This window comes from Danio rerio, chromosome 13 (assembly GCF_049306965.1).
Source record: "Danio rerio strain Tuebingen ecotype United States chromosome 13, GRCz12tu, whole genome shotgun sequence".
NCBI lineage: Eukaryota > Metazoa > Chordata > Actinopteri > Cypriniformes > Danionidae > Danio > Danio rerio.
In genome coordinates, this window is record NC_133188.1 from 40,330,800 (window position 1) to 40,354,696 (window position 23,897).

Genomic DNA, 23,897 nt, shown 5'->3' on the forward strand with positions numbered 1-23,897 from the left:
TACCATAAGGTGTAATTAAAGGAACAACAAACAGGTGCTTGCTAATTGGGACCAATGAAACTAACAAGGAGCAAATGAAACACGGTTATAGCAAATGCGGGAACAGGAAAACACTACAACAATTGTCTTTGGAAATATGAAGTGTTCAGTTATCAGTGAGTTATTAATTAAATTTGAAAGGTCATAATCAAGAACATCCAACACTAGAAACACCAAAGTCATGTTGGGAAAAAGAGAGGAGGGAAAATAAAAGTTTTGGATGGACAGTTAAAATAAGCAACATAAATAAAAGTGAGTCAATTAAATACTGTACCTTTACCAGTAATTAAACCATGGTTACTACCAGATGCAAAAGTAGATTTTACACTATTAGAAAAGAGAAACACGGATAAAGAATGTAATTTGTTTTACAGTATGTAAAGAAATGTTAAATATGTTAAACCATATACAGATGCCTCAAAGAGTTTACATAGAACAGATGTGGCCTTTACAGTTCCTGAATTTCAAATATCTGTAAGGAAATGGATTAGTAATGAAGTGCCAGTGTATACAGGAGAAATGATTGCATCCGAATAGAGCAAAGGCGGAAAAAACAATGGGATAATGAGAAAAAGGGCCGGTGGTTTTACAGAATTCAGTTAAGTCATGATGATTCACACTCCATACCAGTTAGTGGCGGAAATGCACCATTCTGTTGTTTGTAAACCGCCAATAAATTAAAAGAAGAAGAATAAAATAGAACAGTGCATGTGACAATAAGATTTAGTCAGACCTGAATTTATTATCTTATTTCTCTTAAGGATCAGTTTTAGGCCCTTTGCTGTTTACAATATACATGCTACCCCTGAGAGACATTATAAGAAGACATAGGATCAGGTTTCACTGCTATGCAGATGATCCTCAATTATATATTTCAACTAAACCTGATGAGACGTCTAAAACTGTCTGAGTGTATTAAAGATGTCAAAGACTGGATGACCAACAATTTTCTTTTCTTAAATTCAGACAAAACTGAATTTTTACTTATTTGGTCTACAGCAGTGGTTCTCAAACTGTGGTACGCGTACCACTAGTGGTACGCGGGCTTCCTCCTAGTGGTACGCGGAGGAATCGCCAAATAATGAAAGAAACAATTAACACTTTAAACTCTTTGATGCGTAATATAACATCGATGTGATCAGCATTGGCTGTTTTGTGAAGCGTACGATCACAACGCTGTGCTTAGAGTGTTTATTTTAGTGCTTTGTGACATAAGCTGCTGAAAATCAGTTTCCGAAGTTTAAGAATTGAGTCTGAAGCGTGATTTGACTGACATGAAAAGTAGCCAATCACAGTCCACCTTTTCTAGTCGCGTGAAACGTAAGGGCGGGACAAAGGCTTTCTGTGTTGCAGAGACAGAAAAAAAACAACTTAAAAACAAAAGTTTTGTTGGAAAATTGCTTCTCGGATGTTTTCACTATAGAGATGTCTAGCAGAGTAATTAAACCGCGGACATATTTCCTGCCTTTTTGATGATCTACATACACGTTTCGCTCTCCGACAGCCAGTCGACTCGCCTCTGACCTGTCACTCCTCTAAATACATTCTGAATGGCGGCGCGGGAATGGAGGTATTGCGCAATTACTCATTTCTGCAAATGTGGCGAGTGCTTTATTATAACACGAGAGAGCGCATTCATGTACGCAAATCGCTAAAACAGATATGCGAGCTCCTAAATAGCCTTTTTTTTTTCAAATGAACTGCAAGTGCTCTCATGATCGCGTGTGTGCTCAGATAGAATACAATCGCGACCTCTCCACTATTAAAGTAGAATATTTATCTTTGCTCCTTGACTAAATTCAGTCAAAAGTATGCAAAGTTATCAAGTATTTAGAATTAGATTGATGCATGATCGATGACAATGCTAATTGTCTTCTTATGTGGCTGTATTGTGAAGTGAAACTTACTTTTAGCAAAGGTGGAACTTTAGTTATTATTTTTACGACAAAAAATAATGCTGGAAATGTTTCTGGATGAGGTATTTGTGTGATTTATACATTTAGCTGTATTCTGATCTGTGTTAAAGCATTACAGGTCAAAACAATTCGTTGTTACTTATTGTTTATTTATCAAAATTAACAATAAGGCTCTTAAAACACTGCGTTGATAAATGTAGTGTTGTCATATTTCAAATACCTCAAGTAAAATGAAGTCATTTGTTTGTTTGTTTTTTACTGAAAGTGTACATGTATTTTTATTTTATTTTTTGTATTTTAGATCAAGATCAAGTGCAAAATAAAATCCACATGTGATGTACAGCTATTTAAGAAACAAATTTGCCATATTGTAAAGAAAAATAGTGTAAAATATGTAAATAAAAGGCTAAATTTAAATATTTTTACCATATACTTTAATTAAACCTTTCAAACTTGAAAATATTGTTTAAAAAATTGGCAAAAAGTGTCTCTATGGCCTTAAAGTTTATGTGGTAGTTTTGCCAGTGCTATTGAAAAAAGATTAATTGTCATGAAAGGAAAACTCAACCATACTTCCTTTGTTAGTGCAATTTCCTATACATGTAGCTTTGAGATTTAAGCAATTAAACCATTCAATCAGGTTTACACTTAAAAAAAGTGATTTCAAAATGAAAATCTGATTTTTTTTTTCAAAAGTAACCAACTAGTACTTTTTAAAAGAGTACTTTGTACTTTTACCTAATATAAGTATTATTTACTAAAATTTGTGTTATTTTAGCAGTGTAATAGTATTTTTCCTTGAGTACAAAAAAGATTTCACAATCATTAAGTGCAGGTTTATTATATTATTAATATATGATTAATAAATATTATTAGTATTATTATTATTAATGGTTTTTATGTGTATCTATTTCTATGCAATGTTTTATGGGTTGCTGAGAATACATTTCAGGTCTTCAATACATAGCATGTCAGTCTTGAAAAAAAAAATAGGTGCTGGAATTTATTTTAATTAGGCTGTGCCTGTATGAACTCTGTCATATGTACATTTAACATTTCAAGATTTGTCTAAAAGTGTATGAATATGACATAGCCTATATTTATGAGGTCCAAGCAACATTTCCAGCTTTTGATGAATAGGCTATTATGAATACTTTAGATTTAAGTGCAGCAGTTTTCTTTTTACTTTTTAAGAACAGCGCCATTTTTTATGAACCTTTAAAAGCATATTTTAACTAAAACATTTTTTTTTTTACCTGCAAGCACAGTTAATGTTTAGACTATTTAAAATGTTTAAAGTGACTGACAATAATACATATTCTTAATAATAGGAATTAATCTGCATCGTTTTTAAACTGTGCACACCTGTAGCTGCTTAATTAGACCCATGACACTATTTTTTAATACTGGTTAAAAAATAGCGTCGTAAAGTGGTACTTGGAGAGACAATTTTTTTCTAAGGTGGTACTTGGTGAAAAAAGTTTGAGAACCACTGGTCTACAGTAAATCCTGTACACAGCATGATCTCACAACTCGACCTGTAATCAGAGGGATACAAAGTTAGCATTAGCTCTACTTTATAAGATCAATGTGTTAAATTAGACAGTTATTTAACATTTGAAAACCATATATCCCACATCACAAAAACTGCCTTTTTTCATCTGAGAAATACGCAGTTACGAAGTATAATATTCACCTCAGATGCACAAAAGCTAGTTCATGCTTTTATGACTTCTAGGCTGGATTACGATAATTTTCTGTTCGCTGGCTGCCCAGCGTCCTCTATTAACAAACTTCAGCTAGTATAAAATGCAGCTGCCAGAGTTCTTACCAGGTCTACAAAATATGATCATATCACCCCAATTTTATCATCCTTACACTGCCTGTTAAGTTCCGTATTGACTATAAAATATTGCTTCTTACCTATAAAGCTTTAAATAATCTAGCTCCTGTTTATTTAACCAACCTCCTGTATCACTACAATCCAACCCGCTCGTTAAGATTTCAAAACTCAGGGCTTCTGGTAGTACCTAGAATTGCAAAGTCCACTAAAGGAGGTCGAGCCTTCTCATTTATGGCTTCAAAACACTTGAATAGCCTTCCTGATAATGTCCGAGGCTCAGACACACCCTCACAGTTCAAAACTAGATTAAAGACCTATCTTTTTAGTAAAGCATACACTCAATGCATCACATAAAGGTGTGATGCATGAATGTGCTCCATGCAGGTGAGCTGGCTTGACAACCGCCTGTAGGACACATTCCTCCTGTCTTAATGCACCAGATATTGTGTTAGAATTTCTCATATTCTTTACATGTTTGTTTCTGTTTGCTTATATAACAGCTATTTTCATTTATAACACTGCACTTTTTGCATCACGTTTAAGAATTTTTGTTGTTGCTGTTTTAAACTTATCTGTGGTGCAATTCAGATCTGCTGTTTCACATGACAACATATATATTTATTTTAACAGGAAAATGACAGACAACTTTATATTGCACCTAATCAAGTTTATTGAGCATAGAACTTTACACATAACAACAATTCAGACACAATAATAATAATAATAATAATACATCTCTTATATTGGGATTAATTTATGAAAAAATACAATTTACAATGGGTGAAATTATCCTTCACTGCACCCAAACATTCAGTAGTTTGTTAAGCCAAAATCAGCTCAAACAAACAGGTAAAGTACAGCACCTGCCCCACATCTGAACCCCACCAGTGGGATTTTAAATATTTGTTTCAATGAAAAAATTACATCCTTTATGGTAAACTAATAGCCAAATGCTTCAAGCAGCTACACTGTCTCGTTTAAGGTTCTCTCTTTTATATTTGCAGTTCTACTGTTTTATATTGCAATTTGTTTTCTCACATTAAACATAAGCAGCACCAGTTATTGGTTTAGCATTTGCGTTTAGCTTGTGTAGATTTGAGGCAGCGAATGAGAAATAAAACCGAGAGATAGAAAAACAAAAGTTTATTCATTGTCATCTCTCCATAATACATTACGCAAGGCTGTGAAAATGCCTGTGTGTGTGTGTGTGTGTGTGTTTGTGTCCCAATTAGTGTTTTTTATTCTGTTCAACAAACAGAAAGCCATTACATCCTCATTGACACACATTCAGTTCATTGTCCCAATTGTATGTTTGCTCATCCACTGTGAATTTGGAGAGACCGATACAAATATCTCACATTTACTGAGGTGTAATATGTTAAAAGTTTAGGATTTAGGGATTGGATTGGTCATTAACAAAGGACTAAGACTCATGAGTAGGTTGTAGATATCTCCCATCCCCATCTGCAGATAAAAATCAACTTTATATGAAACAGAACATTTCTATGTGATGTAAAATGCATCCTCTAAGCTCTAACACATCAGTAACTTATTTCTAAGCTTAACTTCACACTGAGGATTTTATCATGAAACAACAGACACACTTCTGTTAAGATCCAGTAAGCTGGGAGTTCACGTCCATGAGCACCTTTTCCATAAAAACAACGACAACATCAATAATAATAATCATATCTAGAAAAAGAGTAAGAAAGAGAGAGGAAAATGATTCGATAATAATGTACCTCACATACATCAGGGTTTGGGTTGGGGTTATGTTAGGGTTTCCTTAACCCTGACTCTCACATTTATCGGGTCCATTTACATTTCACACTCCTCAAACCTCGTATTAATGACTGTCAGCAGCAATTCCCCCATCAAATCCTCACAGCTGAATACATGTGCACTCTGAGTGTGTGCGCGCGTGCGTGTGTGTGTTTGGGAATGAATGTGTATCAGTCGAGAGGAATCTTTTAGCAGACTGAGCCTGCAGCTTCAGACTCGCCGGGTGTATAAAAATCAGGAATAGGCAGCCCAGAATGAAGAGTCACCTGAAAACACACACAAAAATAAAATATGTATGACTACCTCGCATAAACACGGCAAAACCAACACCAATCACTGTGTTTATATTACAACTGCTGTGGAACTGTTTGAAACTGAAATTCAGATTGTTGGTGACATGCTGTATGCAAGTTCTCAATTCTGCTCCTGCACATTTTGTATGTCTTCCTAACAAACCTGATTCAGATCATCAGCTTGCTAACAGAGAGATCTATGAAGTGAGCCTTGTGTGTCTGGTAAGAGAGACATACAAAATGTGCAGGGCTGTGGGGCCTGAGGTCTGTTGACCGGAATTGAGAACCACTGTTTTAGGCATTCAACCAATCACAAAAATAGACTGGGCCATCTGGCCAATAAGAGCAGAGTAGCTCCTGAAAAGGCTGGGTTAAGGTATATACACCATGTCTAAAAAAAAATAATTATTTTAGAATTTCATCAAATTACCTCCAGCTTTGTAATTTGATGGCAAATAGATGAAATTATATGATATGTATACATTTTTCACCTCACCTGATTTTTATCACCGCATTACCTAATATTGACAGAACGTTTCAATTTTATTAGTTGCAAATTAAATTAGCACACACAAAAATAAAGCAACGTTTATATATCGTCATTAATTACTACACAAGATCTCCTTAAAATGAAAAATATATAAAAATTGATGCTTGATATGTGCCCCGCCGGCACGCACATGGCACGGCACGCCTCTGACAGTGGTGATATTTTCAAAAGTAAGGGCAGAGTATGGACGAACACTCCCTGCCACATGACATACTGATCCAATGAGACTATTTTTTTGCCAACAAGTAATCCAATCCACCTTTTGTCCAGTTTTTCTTTTGTTTCAGTTCTTGTAAACCTTCAAACTCTTATCTTCATTCGAAAACATCTTTTTTATTTTCTTATTCTTTCTTATTTTATTTTCTATAGTCTTACACAGATAAAATGTCATCATTACATCATCGCCAATGAAAGTAAATAAAGGGATTATTCTACACAGATTGCGCTGTTATTCCTGTACAAAATATAAGCACTCTTATTTTTGTATGATAAATTATTGCTTGGTTTTTTGAGACATGGTGTAGTGCATTCCAAATAGTGTATATTGCCCTCTGAAAGGCACTTTGGAGTGAAAACAATCATGGACGCCATATCGAAGTGTTGTTTATAACTGAAGTGTTCAAAACTAGCCATTGTAGGGCTCATCCCAATGCCCTAATCCTTACAGAGGGACCATCCAAAGGGATTAGGACAGGAATGGGCAAACTTGGTCATGAGTTTAGATTCAACCCTAATCAAACAAACCTGCCTAACGCTGCGGGCACACTAGAGTTTGAGCGTGTGAAAGCAAGCTGCACTTTTAAAATTTCTGTCCAGAGAGGTCATATTTCGATCTTCGATTGGTCTCACGCAATAATGTGATGGGATTTCACAGGTCAGAGTTCACCAAGCTTGAACTTTCCAATGGAACAAACTGCGAAACCTGTTGCACGAGCTTGCGTTTCTGGTTTGATGCATTCGCATGAATGCAAGTCTATGGGGAGAAAAGTGCAGTGTGACCACAGCTTTTAGCTTTGTAGTGATCTTGAAGACACTAATTAGCATGTTCAGGTATGTTTGATTAGTGGTAGAGCAAAACTCTGCAAAACACCGGCCCTCCAGGACAGAGTTTGCCCATCCCTGAATTAGGCCATATGGATGAGTCCTTTTAATTGGAAAGCAGTTGGGATCCTTGAACTAACCACTTCAAACCATGTGAGAACAGAGTTGATGCTGTAATGTATATCATGAGAAAATGTAAGCAATTTTTTTGAATTTGGATGGATGCAAACTTATTGTAGGAGCCCTCCAAATAATATATAGAATTCAAGGATTAGCAAATAGTAAGATTTGCATTTTCCTTATTGGAATATACATATATGTGGTTTCAGCCAGAGACTTTAAAATCAATAATGCTGGAACTTTTAGGTTTCTGAGGGGTTTTGTGGATTTGTGGAAAAGAAATGTGCTTGATTGTTTCTTATGTGCTGCACTTGTAGTGTATTCAAATGTCACACATATACACAAACATACATGTGTGTGTGTATATATATATATATATATATATATATATATATATATATAATTTTTTTATTTAATAAAATTGTAATATTATTGTAATACTATAATATTAATCTAATAAAAGACACTTAAGTGATCTTCGTTCGAGTAAACTTCTGGCTACATTTCCTAACACACTCTCTAAAACATAAACTGTCATAATGCAAAACTAAACTTTTTAAATTTAGATTTGCTCTAATAATTTTTTGTGCTCTAAAACTATATATTATTTAATTTTATGTGTTGACAGACATACTGAAGAAAAAAAAGAAAATATCAGATTATAATTACAGAAATGGAATTTAAATAAATTACATTTAAATAACTGAATACATTGCATAAGAGTTTAATTCACCACAAAAAATATTAAATGATATGAAGTATTAAAGGGATAGTTCACTCCAAATTGTCATCATTTACTTGTCCTCCACTTGTTTCAAACCAGTTTGAGGTTCTTTCTTCTGTTGAACACAAATGAAAATATATTGAAGAAGGGTAAAAAAACTCAGCTTCCATAGTATATTTTGGATGTCAGTGGCTGCATTCTTCAGTAGATCTTAGAAAGACTTTAGTTTGAGTTATTGGTGAGGTAATTTACATTTTGAAGTGAACTATCCCTTTAAGACAAAACATACTCTAGAATTTAACTAATTCTATTTAATAATAATTGCTTTAAAAATATTATTTTTGTAGCAGGCACTCGTGTGTGTATATAATGTATCTTAAAGTTCACATCTTCTCACAAAGATTCATGGAATTATGCACATTCATGTTACCTGAACATTGCGGTTGAGGCTGATGGCTGGGTAGTACATGCCCTCCAGTGTATTGAAGGCAACGGGTCCCTGTTGCTCATCATTTATCAAAAACAAGAGAATCCCACGGGTGAAATCCAGCAAAACACCCACCGTAGCTCCTTTACTTATCCCTCCATCAGTTCTGAAAAGAAAAAGACATATGAATATATCATATATCAAAATATAAGATAGGTCCAACACTGTGCAAGTATTGTCGACCCTATTGTTTGACACTCATTAGAAAGCATTCAGACTACACAAGTGTCATTTTATTCGCAGCATTTAAAGTGATATTTCACCCTAAAATGATCATTTATTCACCCTCAAAAGGTTCCTAGTTTCTACTGTTCAACACAAAAGAAGATATTTTGAAGAATGTTGGAAATGGGTATTGCCATTGACTTCCCATACTAATGAAACAGAAATGCTATGAAAGTCAAATGGCTACCAGTTTACAAAATACTTCAAAATAATCCTGTTTTGCGTTCAACAGAATAAAAAAAAAACTCAAACAGGTTTGAAACTAGTGAATAAATGGTGGGTGAATATTTTATTTTTGGGTGAATTATCATTTTAGTTGAAAATTTTTAATATTTTACAGATCTTAAAACTAACAGCAGATGGCAGTAACGCATCAGGGTTTTTTTTTGCCACCAAGCCCCCTTTTATGCACCCCGCCCCCAAATAGACAGCCAATCAGATGTAAGCAAACCTGAACATGTACATTTATTAACAGGCAGAGCATGTTTATATGAGATTTCTGCTCTTCACTGAGCCTAAGGTTGTGATGGAGACAAGTGTGATTTCTCAGGACACTCATTTCGGTGACATCTCTCAGATCGTAGAAACATTCATGTTCCCCCAACACTTATATGCACACTAAAGGTGGGAGAGTGTGAAAGACAAAAGAATGAAAACAAAGAAGCAGACTGTTGCTGTGACTGTGTGGGTGAAGGTGTTATTTCAATATTGCCTGCTGACAGTGTGTGATTTATTAAAGTGTAACAATACTGCTGCATTTGCGATCTCCAGAGAAATGACAAATCATGCTTTATTTTGGAATTTCCAGTGGGTGTATTTCATGTTTTTGACAGAAAAATCATACTGGATATTTTATAACACACAACATTGGCACTATGTAACAATACCGGCAATGATTTTAAAAAATGTTCATAAAATATGCATTTTTAAACATGCAATTTAGGAGTCTATGTCTTACTGAGATCTATTTCATCGTCATCCAGACTAAAAGAAGTATTGAAATATTGCAATTAGCTTTATTCACAGCTTTATTTAGGATTTAAATAGCATCTTTTGTTACCAATGGCGACTGTGAACATATAGTAGTGCTTTATTAGACTGTCTTCAGTCATTTTTCATACTAATTACATATTTAATTTACACTGAAAGTAATACAAAGTAAATTATGTTGTATTGTTTTGTAAGTGACAGCCAACAAATCTGCAGCAACTGCTTTCATGTTAATATGGACCAAAATCTCTGAGGGATATTTCCAGTACTTTGTTGAATCTATGCCATCGACGAGAATTAAGGCAGTTCTGAAGGCAAAAGTGGGTCCAACCCGGTACGAGTAAGGTGTACCTAATAAAGGGGTCGGTAAGTGTACTTTGCAATTATAGTATTTACTGTATTTGTGTAACAGATACTATTAAAAGTACTCATGCAGCATTGTTTGGCAAGTAATGGTTCTTTTACTTGTGTATGACTTTTCAGTACTCTTCCCACCACTGCAAGTATGTAGAGATAGAGATGTAAACAAACAGTTTATCATACCGGTTGGTGTGTGAGTTGTTATGCATGAACCAGGAGCGGTTGTTGTCCACATACATGGCCCATGCTTTATCATCCTTGCCCAGCATCACATCCTTCATCACATCGGCCCGGGCGACGCCAAACGCTGGGTCAGGGTGGTTATCATAGCGATCGATGGTCATCTCCCAGTAATGCACGCCACGAGAAAAGCCAGTGTTTCCCATGACCACGCGGTCGTCGTAGCTGTTACACGTCACCGTGAGGTTGTCATTGGACAAGATGATGTCAGGATGAGCCGATGCGGAGTCAAAGGTGAACCAGGCTACTGTAAACACATAGATATATAGAACGGTTGAGCTATAATTTGCTATAAGAACGAACGTCCAAATGAGATTAAAGGATAGTTCATTAAAAAGTGATTATTTACTGACTGACCACATCTTGATATTCTGTTAGCCATTGACCTAAATAGTCCCCCCCCCCCTATTTTGGATGTCAATGACTACCATCTTTTATGTTTAACAGAAAAAGAAACTAATTGCAACCAATTGAGCATGAGTAAATGATGAGTAAATTTTCATTTTGGGTTGAACCATCCCTTCTAAAGCCTTAAGCATATTTACATTTTTTTTAAATGTATTTACAATACTTTAGACTTTAATAAACAATATGTGAGCTAAGAAGTCTGAATTCAAAGTATTCATGTGTAAAACATTGCATAACAAAATTCCTTAATGACTTGGCTACTGCTACTACTGAGATACTGCAGTACACAGAGAATTATGACACATTACTCTCCTATGATGCCGCGGGAGAGGATTTGTGAATGACAGTGTGAGCAACAAGCAATGCAACTGACCACCATAGGTCATGTGACAGTGACAACAGGGCAGATGTACAGTAGTACCTCTCATTCATCCTATACAGATCATGCTTTTTTAATGGTCGTGATGTAAGATTCAATACAGTATGACATTCTGGACACAGTGACTGACAATTAAACTGCTGCCAGAGTTTGACTACTATTGGACATCAAGTGTGAACACAACCTCTCAACACGGGGACTAGAACGCTTTATCCTTGTCTTATGTCTGTGCATTTTTCCTCCAAAGGTTCTGAAATATATATATATATATATATATATATATATATATATATATATATATATATATATATATATTTTTTTTTAATTCTCTTAAATAAGGCACTCAATCGCAGTTTGGTTTTATTCAGCAGTTTGATGAGGGATATGACAATCTAACAGACTAACATGAAAATCTAACAGACTAACATGAAAAACACTTAGATGTATCTTAAAGAGTCTCTGATGTAAACCAGTGGTTCGATACACTTAACCACTACGGCCTCCATTGAAGTGTAATAGTAACTGTTAGCCAGGAACAAAAGCTGATGAATGACAAAAATCTTTAACATGGATTTTAGAAAAATTCAGGAGGCCCCAGCAGGATTTGCCCAGCACAATCTGGCCTTCTGCAGAAAAAGTTTGAGAACCAATGTGTTAAAGAATAAAACACACTTCTCATGGAAATACTGTGATGTATGATTTAAAAAATCCTGAAAGGGTAAATTTACCCACAATCTAAAATTTGTTTTTTTAATTTTGCACCCTCATGTTGTACCAAAGCCCTGAGATCTTCATTCATCATTAGACCCCAAATTCATTCATTTTCAACCACTTTTTTGGGGCCAGGTCATGGGGGCAGCAGTTTTAGGAGAGAATCCCAGACTTCACCCTTCAAAGGAAACTCATTTCCTCCACTTGCATCTGAGATCTTGCCCTTTTGGTCATGACCCAAAGCTCATGACCATAGGTGAGAGGAGGAATGTAGATTGACCGGTAAACCGAAAACTTTCCCTTTTTGGTTCAGCTACTTCTTTACCACAACAGGTACATCGACCGCATTACCGCTGCTGCTGCACCAATCCGCCAAGCAATCTCACGTTCCATCCTTACCTCACATCCAAACCCCAAAATACTTAAACTCCACCACCTGGGGTAAGGACTTTCTTCCACAAATTACAATCTTAAAATTTTAGAGCTCTCTCATCCCCCATAGACAGCAACAGACCCAAAACAAAACCGTAAACATACAAAGTTCTATGAACAATTTGGTGTGGCAAAAAATGTTAATATCATCTCCCATGTCAAATCAGGGTGTATGTTTACTACAGGCATTTGTGTGTTGACTGCAGACTGTAATGGCAAGACATTATATTGCCCATAGTAAATGCTCACCCTGACGACCTGACGAGGAAAGGAAAATATAGGTGAACTTGGAGCTTCATATGATTACAGTTGAACCACTGTATCACATGGAATGTTTTGACAATGTTTTTGGTTCCTTGTCTAAGCTTCCTTTTCTAGACAATGTCTTGTAACTATTGTTGTTTAAGAAGCATGAGAGTACTCTTGGATTTCATATAAAGTATCTTCATTTGTGTTCTGAAGAACAGTCTCAGGGGATTGGAACAAAATAATTGACATTTTTGGGCAAACTAACATTTGAAGCATTTACGGTTTTCTTTGCCATATGCGCGAGATGTTCAGCCACTGCACATGGTCTTAAATTAACATCCTTTATTAAACCGCAGTCTGGAATACTCAATTCTGATTGGTCAGTCGCAATATTCCAAGGTATGTTATTCCTAAGATAACAACCTCTAAATAACGCAGACTCATCTGAGAACTTCGAATCCCCTTGACCGTCAGTGATTACAATCAAATCCATATACTTACATCCACATTCACATATATATATATATGTGCTTGTCTGTTATGTCATGGTTTTCGACAGTTTCATGCCATCTTGTGACTGAATAATACATAGGTCAGTGTATGCATTATTCAGCTAGTTTAGTTTCTGTCAGCTTTGCATTTTTGACTGTTTGCCACCATCTTGTAAATGAATAATGTGCAGGTTAGTGTATAGTTCATTCCAAGATGTCCTCACTACAGCTTGCAGCTTGATGACATAGGCGATTGTCAACTAAGTAGCAAACCTTGTATCGACCACTAAGGTAATGCCCATGCTACTGTGATGGTTGAGTTTAGAGTAGGGGGAGATGTAAACGATCGTCAACTATGTAGCAGACCTTGTACCGCCCACTAAGGTAACGCCCATGCTACTGTGATGGTGTGGTTTAGGGTACATGGAGATGTGTAGGTGATCGTCAACTACGTAGTGGACCTTGTACCGCCCACTAAGGTAGCACCCATGTTACTGTGACAGTTGGGTTTAGGGTAGGGGGAGGTGTAGGCGATTGCCAGCTAAGTAGTGGACCTTGTACTGCCCACTAAAGTAGCACCCATGCTACTTTGACGGTTGGGTTTAGGAGAGGTATAGGCGATTATCAACTATGTAGCGGACCTGGTCAACTACGTCATCAAGCTGCGGGCTGCAGTGAAGACTGTCTCGTTCATTCAGCAAGTTTAGTTTCTTTCAGTTTTGGTTTTTCACAGTTGAGTAAATGTGAATAAATAAAACGTAGGTTAGTCTATGCTTCATTCAGCTAGTTTAGTTTCTTTCAGCTTTGCATTTCTGACTGTTTGGCGCCATTGTGGTAATGAATAATGTGCAGGTTAGTGTATAGTTTGTTCAGTTAGTTTCGTTTCTGTCAGCATTGAGTTTTTGACTGTTTGGCGCCGTCTTGTGAATGAATAATGTGCAGGTTAGTGTATAGTTCATTCAGTTAGTTTTGTTTCTGTCAGCATTGAGTTTTTGACTGTTTGGCGCCATCTTGTAAATGAATAATGTGCAGGTTAATGTTTAGTTTATTCAGTTAGTTTCGTTTCTGTCAGCATTGAGTTTTTGACTGTTTGGGCCATCTTGTGACTAAATAATGTGCAGATTATTGTATACTCCATCAGCTGTTTTTGTTTCTGTCTGCTTTGCATTTAATTTAATAATTAATAAACTATTTTGGCTCAGATAATGTTTTGTGTCTAATTTTTATGTTTTGTGAAAAGTAGCAGAGTAATATGCTGGATAAAGTACATCCAGGGTTGCTGTTTTCACAGAATAATGCTTATATCTCAGACTTTATTCTGCGATAACAATCTCTTGAATGTACTTTATTACTAATATGGCATATGCATAAAAAACGAAGTATAATTAAGAATAGCTTAAGAACACAGACACACTACAAATCAAACTTGCAAATACTTACGCTCTCTCTCTCACACACACACACTGACAAATAAACATACACAAGCAGATGGGAATAGTTATAATGAGGATAACATAAGGATGATATTCAGGCATTCATACCTGTTGCCAGAGTTTGACTACCATATGAAGGAAGACTCACTGAAATCAAGAGAAAGAAAGAGGGACAAAGAGAGAGAGAGAGAGAGAAAAGGTTGGAGAAAAAGAAAAGCGAAAAAGGCAGAAAAAAGCAGAGGACAGAAAATGCAGAGGGTGGAGGGAAAGAAAATAAAGAAAGTAACAGAATTGGGTACTGAAAGAGAGGAAGGAAAGCAGTGGATCAGGGAAGCTAGACTTAATCAGCGCTCACAAGTAAAAGAAACAGAGCGTTAGTACTGTTAATAGCATTATAATGACGTTTGTTTATACAGTATTAGTATCAGACATACAGCAGTGCTCATAAAGTCATCACCACAGCAGACTTTCAATGTTATGTCACATGCACTTCCCATCAATAGAATACCAAACAAGTTAGAGCCCGAATGTCCTAAAAATTGTGTTTTTCAGAAATGGTCAATGCTTAAATCTTCTTTAAAAAAATCTGACAATCCAAGGAGGTCAAACAAAACTTTATTTTAAATAAATAAATTAAAATAATAATAATAATAAATAATAATAATAATAATAATTGGATGCATGCAAGATTTCAGGGAAAAAAAGTTTCATCATCATTCAGTTTAATAGATGTATTATTTGTAAACTTATTCTGCACTTAAATACATATTTAGAAGAATGAAGGTGAAGTGATCATACTAAATTCAAAAGGGTAAAAAATATGTCTTGAATTAAATACATGTAAATATAATTAAAGATTTTAAAAAATCTATTAAATATATTAATTAGTATTTTAGAGCTGCACTTTAAAATAAATAAATAAATAAATAAATAAATAAATAAAGTTATAGTACCATTTTATTATATTGATGTTTGAAAACCTCTTTTTGTCTATATTCCAAAAATTAATCTTCCACGCAAGATTTCTTGTTAGAATCTACTCAACAAGTTGCAGCTGATAGTCTCACAATAAAACCGTCTCCAAACACACCAACATGTGTCCTATTAGTGGAAACTGCCCACTATATTGACATTACTAATAAAAACCAGCTGTATAATTTTGCACTGACATGCTCAAGCTTCCCTGTGCAACAAGAGCAATAGAACTCAATAGTAATGTGTGTGTATGTGTGTGTGTGTGTGTGTGTATGAAAACAGTGAAATTTCATCTCTTACTCTCTGACGTCTGCATGACAAGCGTTTTGCTGTACTGGCCGACTCCGCTGGAGTTAAATGCTTTAACACGAGATTTGTAAGTACTGTTGAAGTGCAGACCGTCCACAGTGCAGATCATCTCAGTCCCAACGTACACTTCCTGTAGAAAACAACCTTCCGTTAGTAAACACAAATGGTTTAAATTATATTTACTATATATAGTAGCTACAATTGTTGTGATCACCAGTGGTGGTTTCTCTACGCTGTAGATTACTTCCAGAATTCCAAACGAACTCCCAGAACTATTTGCACCTATCACAGCTGTAGCTCATCTCACTGATTACATGGACTATATTTACACCTCACTTTCACATTCACATTGCAGAGTCTTGTTTTTCCATGTAATGCATAACAAATTTCCCTGTTTCCGGGTTTCCCTGTTTATGTTGCCATGGTTTTAATCTTTGCATTGTTTATTGTTTCTGTTGATTCTTTGCGTAGAGTAATGAAGTTTGCCCTGTGCGCTCCATTAAAAAAAACAAAAACACTTTTTTGGTGCATTAATCTTGTCAATACTATTGTTCAAAAAGGTCATGATTCACACTCATCAAAAAATTGCTTAGTACAGTTTTTATTTTACATTCTTCAGGTTGATTACATTCCTGTTGATTCTTTGTTGCCTGTCATAAACTTTTGCCTGTTTTATGACCTCACTCTTTGGTTTTTCTGTATGCTTCTATTTGTCTCTAGCGTACTGAACTGTACTGTACCACTCAGTGGAAACAGGACACTATTGACCATTGCCTGCTTGACTATTCTTTGTTAATAAATACTGCTCGTGGATATGCATGACATTACAACTATTGTCTTGCTGCTTATACTTTTGAAAGCCAGTATAAGTATCAGCTCAAAAATATGCCTGAGATGAATTATTATACATGTACATTTTTTGGGTAGAAGCAAAACAGTTTTTTTTGTGTGTGTTTCTTTAAATGCAAATAAACTGCTCATAAACAGCAGAAGTGGTATGCAGTCATTTAAATGAATTTCATATTCAATTAATTACATTTAAATTAGTGCTGTTACTAACAATTAATCCTGATTAGTCGCATCCAAATAAAAGATTGTATTTACATAATGTATGTGTATTCACTGTGTATAAATATTGTGTAAATATAAATAAAAATATACTCAAATATATCTGTCTATCTATCTATCTATCTATCTATCTATCTATCTATCTATCTATCTATCTATCTATCTATCTATCTATCTATCTATCTATCTATCTATCTATCTATCTATCTATCTATCTATCTATCTATCTGTCTAAGTGCAAGTTGACCTCACTACTCTGACCTCAAAAGTTGCTCTAACAGCAGACGCTAGGGGCCATGGTCTTTAGCCTCCTTGTTAGAGCAATTGACTCCCATGCAAAGAATCACCGGTTCGATCCCAGCTCAGAGCGAGTTTGGAGCAGTAGGACCGGTGGGTTACACATGGGGGCTCGTCCGGGATGAAAGTGAGGTTTAGGGCAGTGAGTGTAATGGAGGTCGGCTAGCACAGTGCTATGCAGGTAAACCTCACTCCTCTGACCTCTAAAGGTGCTCTAGCGACAGACGCTAGAAGCCATGGTCTTTAGCCTCATTGTTAGAGCAACTGACTCCCATACAAAGAATCGCAGATTCAATCCCAGCTTAGCACGGGTTGGGTGCAGCAGGACAGGTGGTTTACACGTGGGGGCTCATCCGGGATGGAAGTGAGGATTAGGGCAGTGAGTGTAATGGAGGCCAGCTAGCGCAGTGGTATGCAGGTAAACCTCACTCCTCTGACATCAAAAGATGCTCTAGCGACAGACGCTAGAGGCCATGGTCTTTAGCCTCCTTGTTAAAGCAACTGACTCCCATCATGCAAAGAATCGCCGGTTTGATCCCAGCTCAGCATGAGTTGGGTGCAGAAGGACCGGTGGGTTATAAATATATGCACACACACACACACACATACACACATACACACACGTATATACAAGCTTTAATTCGGATGGAATTAATTATGATTAATCATTTGACAGTACTAACTTAAATACAGTGTAAGTATGCATATTAAACCCTTTCAATGCTAGCATGCTTTGTGTGTGTTCAATTTCTGCAGTATGCTTACTTACACATACATTTTCTTTATGTTTGGATTTAATTCCTATAGACGGTTGTGTTCATTTGCTAGTTAATGCTGATGAATATCTTGGGGAAAACACAATGTGATACTGCTGCTAAAAATCAACCCAAAAAATGGAGCAAATATGAGAACACATGAACCTGGCTTTCTAAAATAAGAGCTTGGCCTGTTTAGAGGGTAGTTGAGTGTGTGTGTCTGTGTGTGTGTAGGTGACAATATGTGCCTGACAGAGAGTATTTTAATGCTTTTGTGTAATCTCAGGTGATTTATTTTGTGATCACATCACTTAGATCACATTTAGTGGTAGTCAGAAAACACGTGACCTCCTCCGTCTGTTTTCATGCTTTTAATGTTATGATGGATTCAGAAGTATTAAGCAGCACAGCTTATTTTAACATTGATAATAGGAATTTATGATTCTTGAGCATCAGCTCAATCAGCATGTTAGAACGTGTTTTCAAGGATCACATGACACTAAAGACTGGAGTAATGGCATTACGCAATCACAGGAAAAAATTCATTTATATTTCACATAGAAAACAGTTATTTTAAATTGTAAGAATATTTCAATGAGTTTTAATTAGTTTTTGATCAAGTAAATGCACCCTTCTTTTAAAATGCAGTTACTGACCATTTTTTTTTAGGTATGATTTATATATATGCGTGTGTGTTTGCGAACGCAGTGGTCTTGGGGAAATATATAAATAGACTCCTGCAGTGAGAGGCATGAATCATCTTCAGACTTCAGGCATTGTGCAGCAAATGTGCGATGAGACATTCCTCTGGTCTTGACTTTTTAATAAAAAATACATACATGTCCTTTGTCACTGAAATAAATGACACTCAATCTTTGGTTTCCATAGACATAAGACAAACCATAATACAATACACTCTGACATTGAATGAGTGTGTGTGTGTGCGTGTGTGTACACATGAACAAATCACACCATTTTTTGTTCCTTCTGAGGAATTTATTGCTCAGACCACTGAGCCAGAAATGTCGCATCTAAAATTCAGATTGTGTTTACTGTGTCCACATCAAAAAATGAAAAATTATACTAGAGCAAAAAATATTAATGCATGGGCTCTCTTGGTTTCCATTTGTTTAGAATAGTCATTATTATAGCGATTTTACTTGGTGAATGCTGCTATGAACGTGAAACATGATACTTTTCTCACAATATTTTACATCATTTTTTTTATGCCATTACAAAATTTACTAATAGACATTACAAGCATTTTTAGCTCCACACTTTTTTTGCTTTTGGTATGGTTTTTGGTGTTTAGAAGCAACATGGCAATTCATGAATAACGTTTTTGATTTGTTTCGAGGTAAATTATGTTATCCACACACTCTCCTTCCTTTCCTTTCAAGTGAATGCATTGTTGTTGTGGCTAGTTTTTTCGGAAATTTATATTAAGTAAATACATATTGTTTTGATAAAATTCTAATTATTTCTTATTAAAGGTGATGGATGTAAGTTTTTGATTGTTCTAAAGCATAAAAATACCATAATATGCTTGCAGATATTTGAGAAAAATGCCAACTGAACATTCTTGTTTATCTGAAAAACAGATATTCTGCTTTGAAAATGCAAGTTATGTGCCGGAACGCTGTCTTTGTTTTGGTTCTTTAAACCTGCCCACTTCCAGTTAAGCCAATTATATTTCAGCTCTCCAGATAGCCTTGTTGGAAACCAGCATATTTCATTCATTTATTCAGGAAGGTGCTCAAAACATTCGCACATGACCAAAATGCAACCTCCGGTGGACAGTAACAGCCCCGAAATGAGATGCAGATTCAGAGTTTCACATTAGGTTATTAATCAGGAAATAATATAAATATTACGAGCGTGAACATTAGATGAGCAGGTTACATTGTAACTCTGCGTCCTAACAACACGCAACGTGACAAGATTTGTGTTTTCTCCAGACGAAACATGACAAAATTTTAAATACAGCCATTTAAAAGCACATAATATGCACTCACTCATGAAATGGTAAGGTTTATAATCTAATTAATACACATTAAACCTTTTTACCATTATTAAATGTACATGGTTGTCAAATGGTTTTTTATTTTCAAGATCTAAGGTGAACTATCTGCTGCTGCTGCTTTCAGTAGTATGGTAATAAATGTCATGTAAAATGGCATTCAAACTCAAATTATTAGCATTTAACACTGAATAAAGCACATGACGTGTAACTGAGGTGATTATTGTCAGTTTTTTGTTCAGCTGCAAGAAACAGAAGCCGTTTCTAATTTAATAATTTGAGGTGTTGGTTAGAACAAAAACTCCTTTTAATATGGAAATATTGCTTCTATCGGGTGCTGCTGCTTTTAAAAAGAACACAAATTAAATCAGCCTTTAGGCTCGATTGTCAGGTTCGCTCCTGCTCCTGGTCCTCAATCTGGCAACCTGAGCTTGCTTTGTTTTGATCCCGGAATGCAACACCTTGGTGTAACTACTGGATGTCAAACTTAGATACTGCGCCTTTAATTATTCTATTAATAAGAACATGATTTTGTATTTTTATTCATTGGTCATGTACTGTATATTTCTTAATAGAAAGATACAGTGATGAAAAATATGTATTTTTATTTCATTGTTCTAATATTTTTAAGTATTTGTAAAAACATGTTTTTAGAAATAAAAAATGAACACTTTAAAAATGCTTCAAGCCAATATATGCACTGTAAAAATATTGTATATGTATATATATATTTTTAATTTTGCCATCTCTTACTTTTTCTATAAGGAACAAAATCTAAAAAGGTGACTTATTTTAATATAATTTTAACAATTTACTGTTTTATACAATTTTGTTTATACGATGCTTAGTACTTACGAGTACACTGCTCACAATCGTCTCATTTAAATGAATATTTTCTATAGGAAGCTTAATCTAATAATAGTTAGTCTAATAAAATAATTTAAGAGAAAGATCCAAAAATTAGTAGCCAAAATTTATGTTAGTAAGAAAAAATTTTAAAGAGCAAAAATCAAAAGAAACCAAAAATTATCGTAAACTTTTGTTGAATTTTTGTTTTTGCCAATATTTGGCATTTAAATGTATTATCTATCTATTTCTAAAGTTGTTTAGGGACTAAAATATTACTTTAATAAATTTTTATATATGTTTATTATATATCTGTTTTGTTCAAATGCACCAAAATATTACTATAATATTACTATAATACTGAGAAATAGATAAAAATATTCATTTTCAAAATGGGGTGTTCTTATTGTACATAAAATATGAAACACTTAAGTAGTTATCCTTTAATAACAGATACATGGAAGAAACATTGTACATCCTATGTTTTATAGAAAGCTGAATAATCCAGAGGACGTGATTAATGCAGAAAGCTTCACTGTATGTACAGTATATGTGACTCACTCTGAACTGGCCTCCAGTGCCATCATCCAGCTCTAGAATATACCCGTCCACAGCGATGGTGGAGAGGGGCGGCTGTTTCCAGGACAGAGTGGCGCTGCTGGTTTGAGTGCAGCACTCCTCTAACTGAAGAATAGGAGCAGCTGGAACTACACACACACACACACACACACACACGCACGCACGCACGCACACACACACACACACACACACACACACACACACAGAGCCAAAGACAAAGACAGAGTTATTCTGGGTCCAGTGTTCTGTCCTACTGTGTCATTAAGAAAAGCTATGCAGAAATAAAGGAAACACACCCAATCAGGCACAAACACAGACGAGATCTTAACCTTAAATTTAAAACTGCTTGTATTCTAGCCATAATAAAAGAAATAAGACTTTTTCCAGAAGAAAGAATATTTTAGGAAATTCTGTAAAAAGTTTCATGCTCTGTTAATCCTGTTAATCACAAGAAGACAAATAATTGTATCTTTAACTGTATTTAAAGTCATGCTGGTAAATAAATTGATGGTGCAGATTCATAGCAGCCTCTGCTCTGTCATGTTGCCAGATCCAGTTATTATAAGCTCTATGTCATTGAACTTGCCAGGTATAAAAGATTAATTCACCCCAAAAATAAAATTCTGTATTTAATTACTCACCCTCATGTTGTTCTAAGCCATTAAAACCTTCCTACATCTTCAAGACACAAATATTTTATTGCCATTTTAGTTGAAATCAGAGAGCTCTCTAATCATCCACAAACAACAATGGTCAAGACATGTTCAAAGTAGAGTTGTCAAAAGTATCGACTTCGGTAGAAATTGGTACTGAGTTTTAAAAATGTCCTGCAAACATTTGAGTCCTGCTCTAAAACACCACTGATTGGCCAGGCTCAACAGATATGACTGTGATTGGCCTTGAAGATCATTGGTTTTCCTCTTCACCTCTGTTCATCAAATGCATACACAGATGCATGAAGCGCTTTTGAGTCAGCTCATAGACATATCAACTGATCAATGCTGTAGTTATGATCTCGCTTAACAGCACTCCAAAGTTAGCAAATTTCAGTACCGATTGGTACCGAAAATGATACTGTTGACAAACCTAGTTCAAAAAACTTTGTGTAACTTCAGTGTTTCAATTGTTATCATAGAAAGCTCCAAGAACACTTATACTACAGCAAAAACAGGGTGATACTTAATACAGGGTCATACTCAACAGGGTCAAAACAAATACACACTCTGACCTGATGTGGGAGACAAAATTGAACAATGTCTTATTTATACTTTCTTACAGTTCCTTTTCTGGATTTTGAAAGTCTCTGGAACATTACTGTCAATGGAAGATGAGAGAGCTCTCGGATTTCATCTTAAAATGTTTAATTTATGCTGTGAAAATTAACAAAGGTCTCATTGGTTTAGAACGACATGAGAAATCAACTAATCAACTGACAACTGATCAGGAAAAACGTAATGTGACAGCATTAATAAAGTAATTTGAGAGTTAATAATGTGTGAAGACGATGTTTGGGTTAGAGATTCAGTATCAATTTGCGAAATATAAAATTTGAACTTATTTTTTTTTCGGGGGGTTTGCTTTTGGTTGTTTTATGTGTAAATATCTGTCAACACTGACACTTCAACTGATCAAAAAATCAAAAACAATAGCATAACTCTCCTAAAACAGATCTGCCGAACAACAAAAATTAAAATACTTGCCAGGTTCTGGAGGTCCTAAAGAGTCTAAAAATATTTAATTGAAATGTATTTGCAGCACTTAAAGTAATGATCAGTTTGAATAAATGAATGGACTTTTCAAGCCATTTTTTTTGTCATAATTTAATACTAAATTTCATTCATAATAGTCCCAAAAAGGTCTTAAATACTCTTACATTTGACCTATACATAGTAGCTTAGCTAACCATTTACATGCACAAGTTCACACCGAGCATGTATTGCAGAAGTTATCCATCTTTCATAAATTGAAACTTATGAATTCTTATTACTGAAATGATTGCCGCAAAAAGCATTAACCAACTGCTGCATGGAACAGAAATGCATATATAATGAGTTGCATTTGTAGCCTTAATATTGCACAATACCCAAGAACCCACAGACCTCATTCATTTACAAACTATGCTGAAACAGACAGACAGATTGGCTCACCCTTCATCTGCACAAAGTCTAGCTGGTGTATGGTCTGCAGCAGAGGCCCGCTGTCCAGCGTCAGGTCAAAGTCACTGCTCATGCGGGGGGTCAGAGAGCCTTTCCCCCACTGATTCTCCGTCATATGGACCCGTCTGATCAGAGCATCCGAGATCTGCATTCAGAATACATTACACGCTATTAAGTCA

The 23,897-nt window shown here is 35.4% G+C and overlaps 1 protein-coding gene across 3 annotated transcripts in view; it reads right to left on the reverse strand.

The window, feature by feature from the left end:
- Nucleotides 1–4,448: 4,448 nt before the first annotated feature.
- trim9 (tripartite motif containing 9) overlaps nucleotides 4,449–23,897 on the reverse strand; it is a 42,761-nt gene continuing 23,312 nt past the window's right edge. The window contains exons 5-11 of one of the 3 annotated variants that reach the window (XM_005156983.5): nucleotides 23,710–23,863; nucleotides 21,545–21,690; nucleotides 15,989–16,127; nucleotides 14,822–14,860; nucleotides 10,554–10,857; nucleotides 8,739–8,901; nucleotides 4,925–5,846 (exon numbers count right to left, since the gene is read on the reverse strand). In XM_005156983.5, the coding sequence (XP_005157040.1) occupies nucleotides 5,769–5,846; nucleotides 8,739–8,901; nucleotides 10,554–10,857; nucleotides 14,822–14,860; nucleotides 15,989–16,127; nucleotides 21,545–21,690; nucleotides 23,710–23,863 (1,023 nt within the window). In that variant the 3' untranslated portion in view covers nucleotides 4,925–5,768. 3 annotated transcript variants of the gene reach the window in all.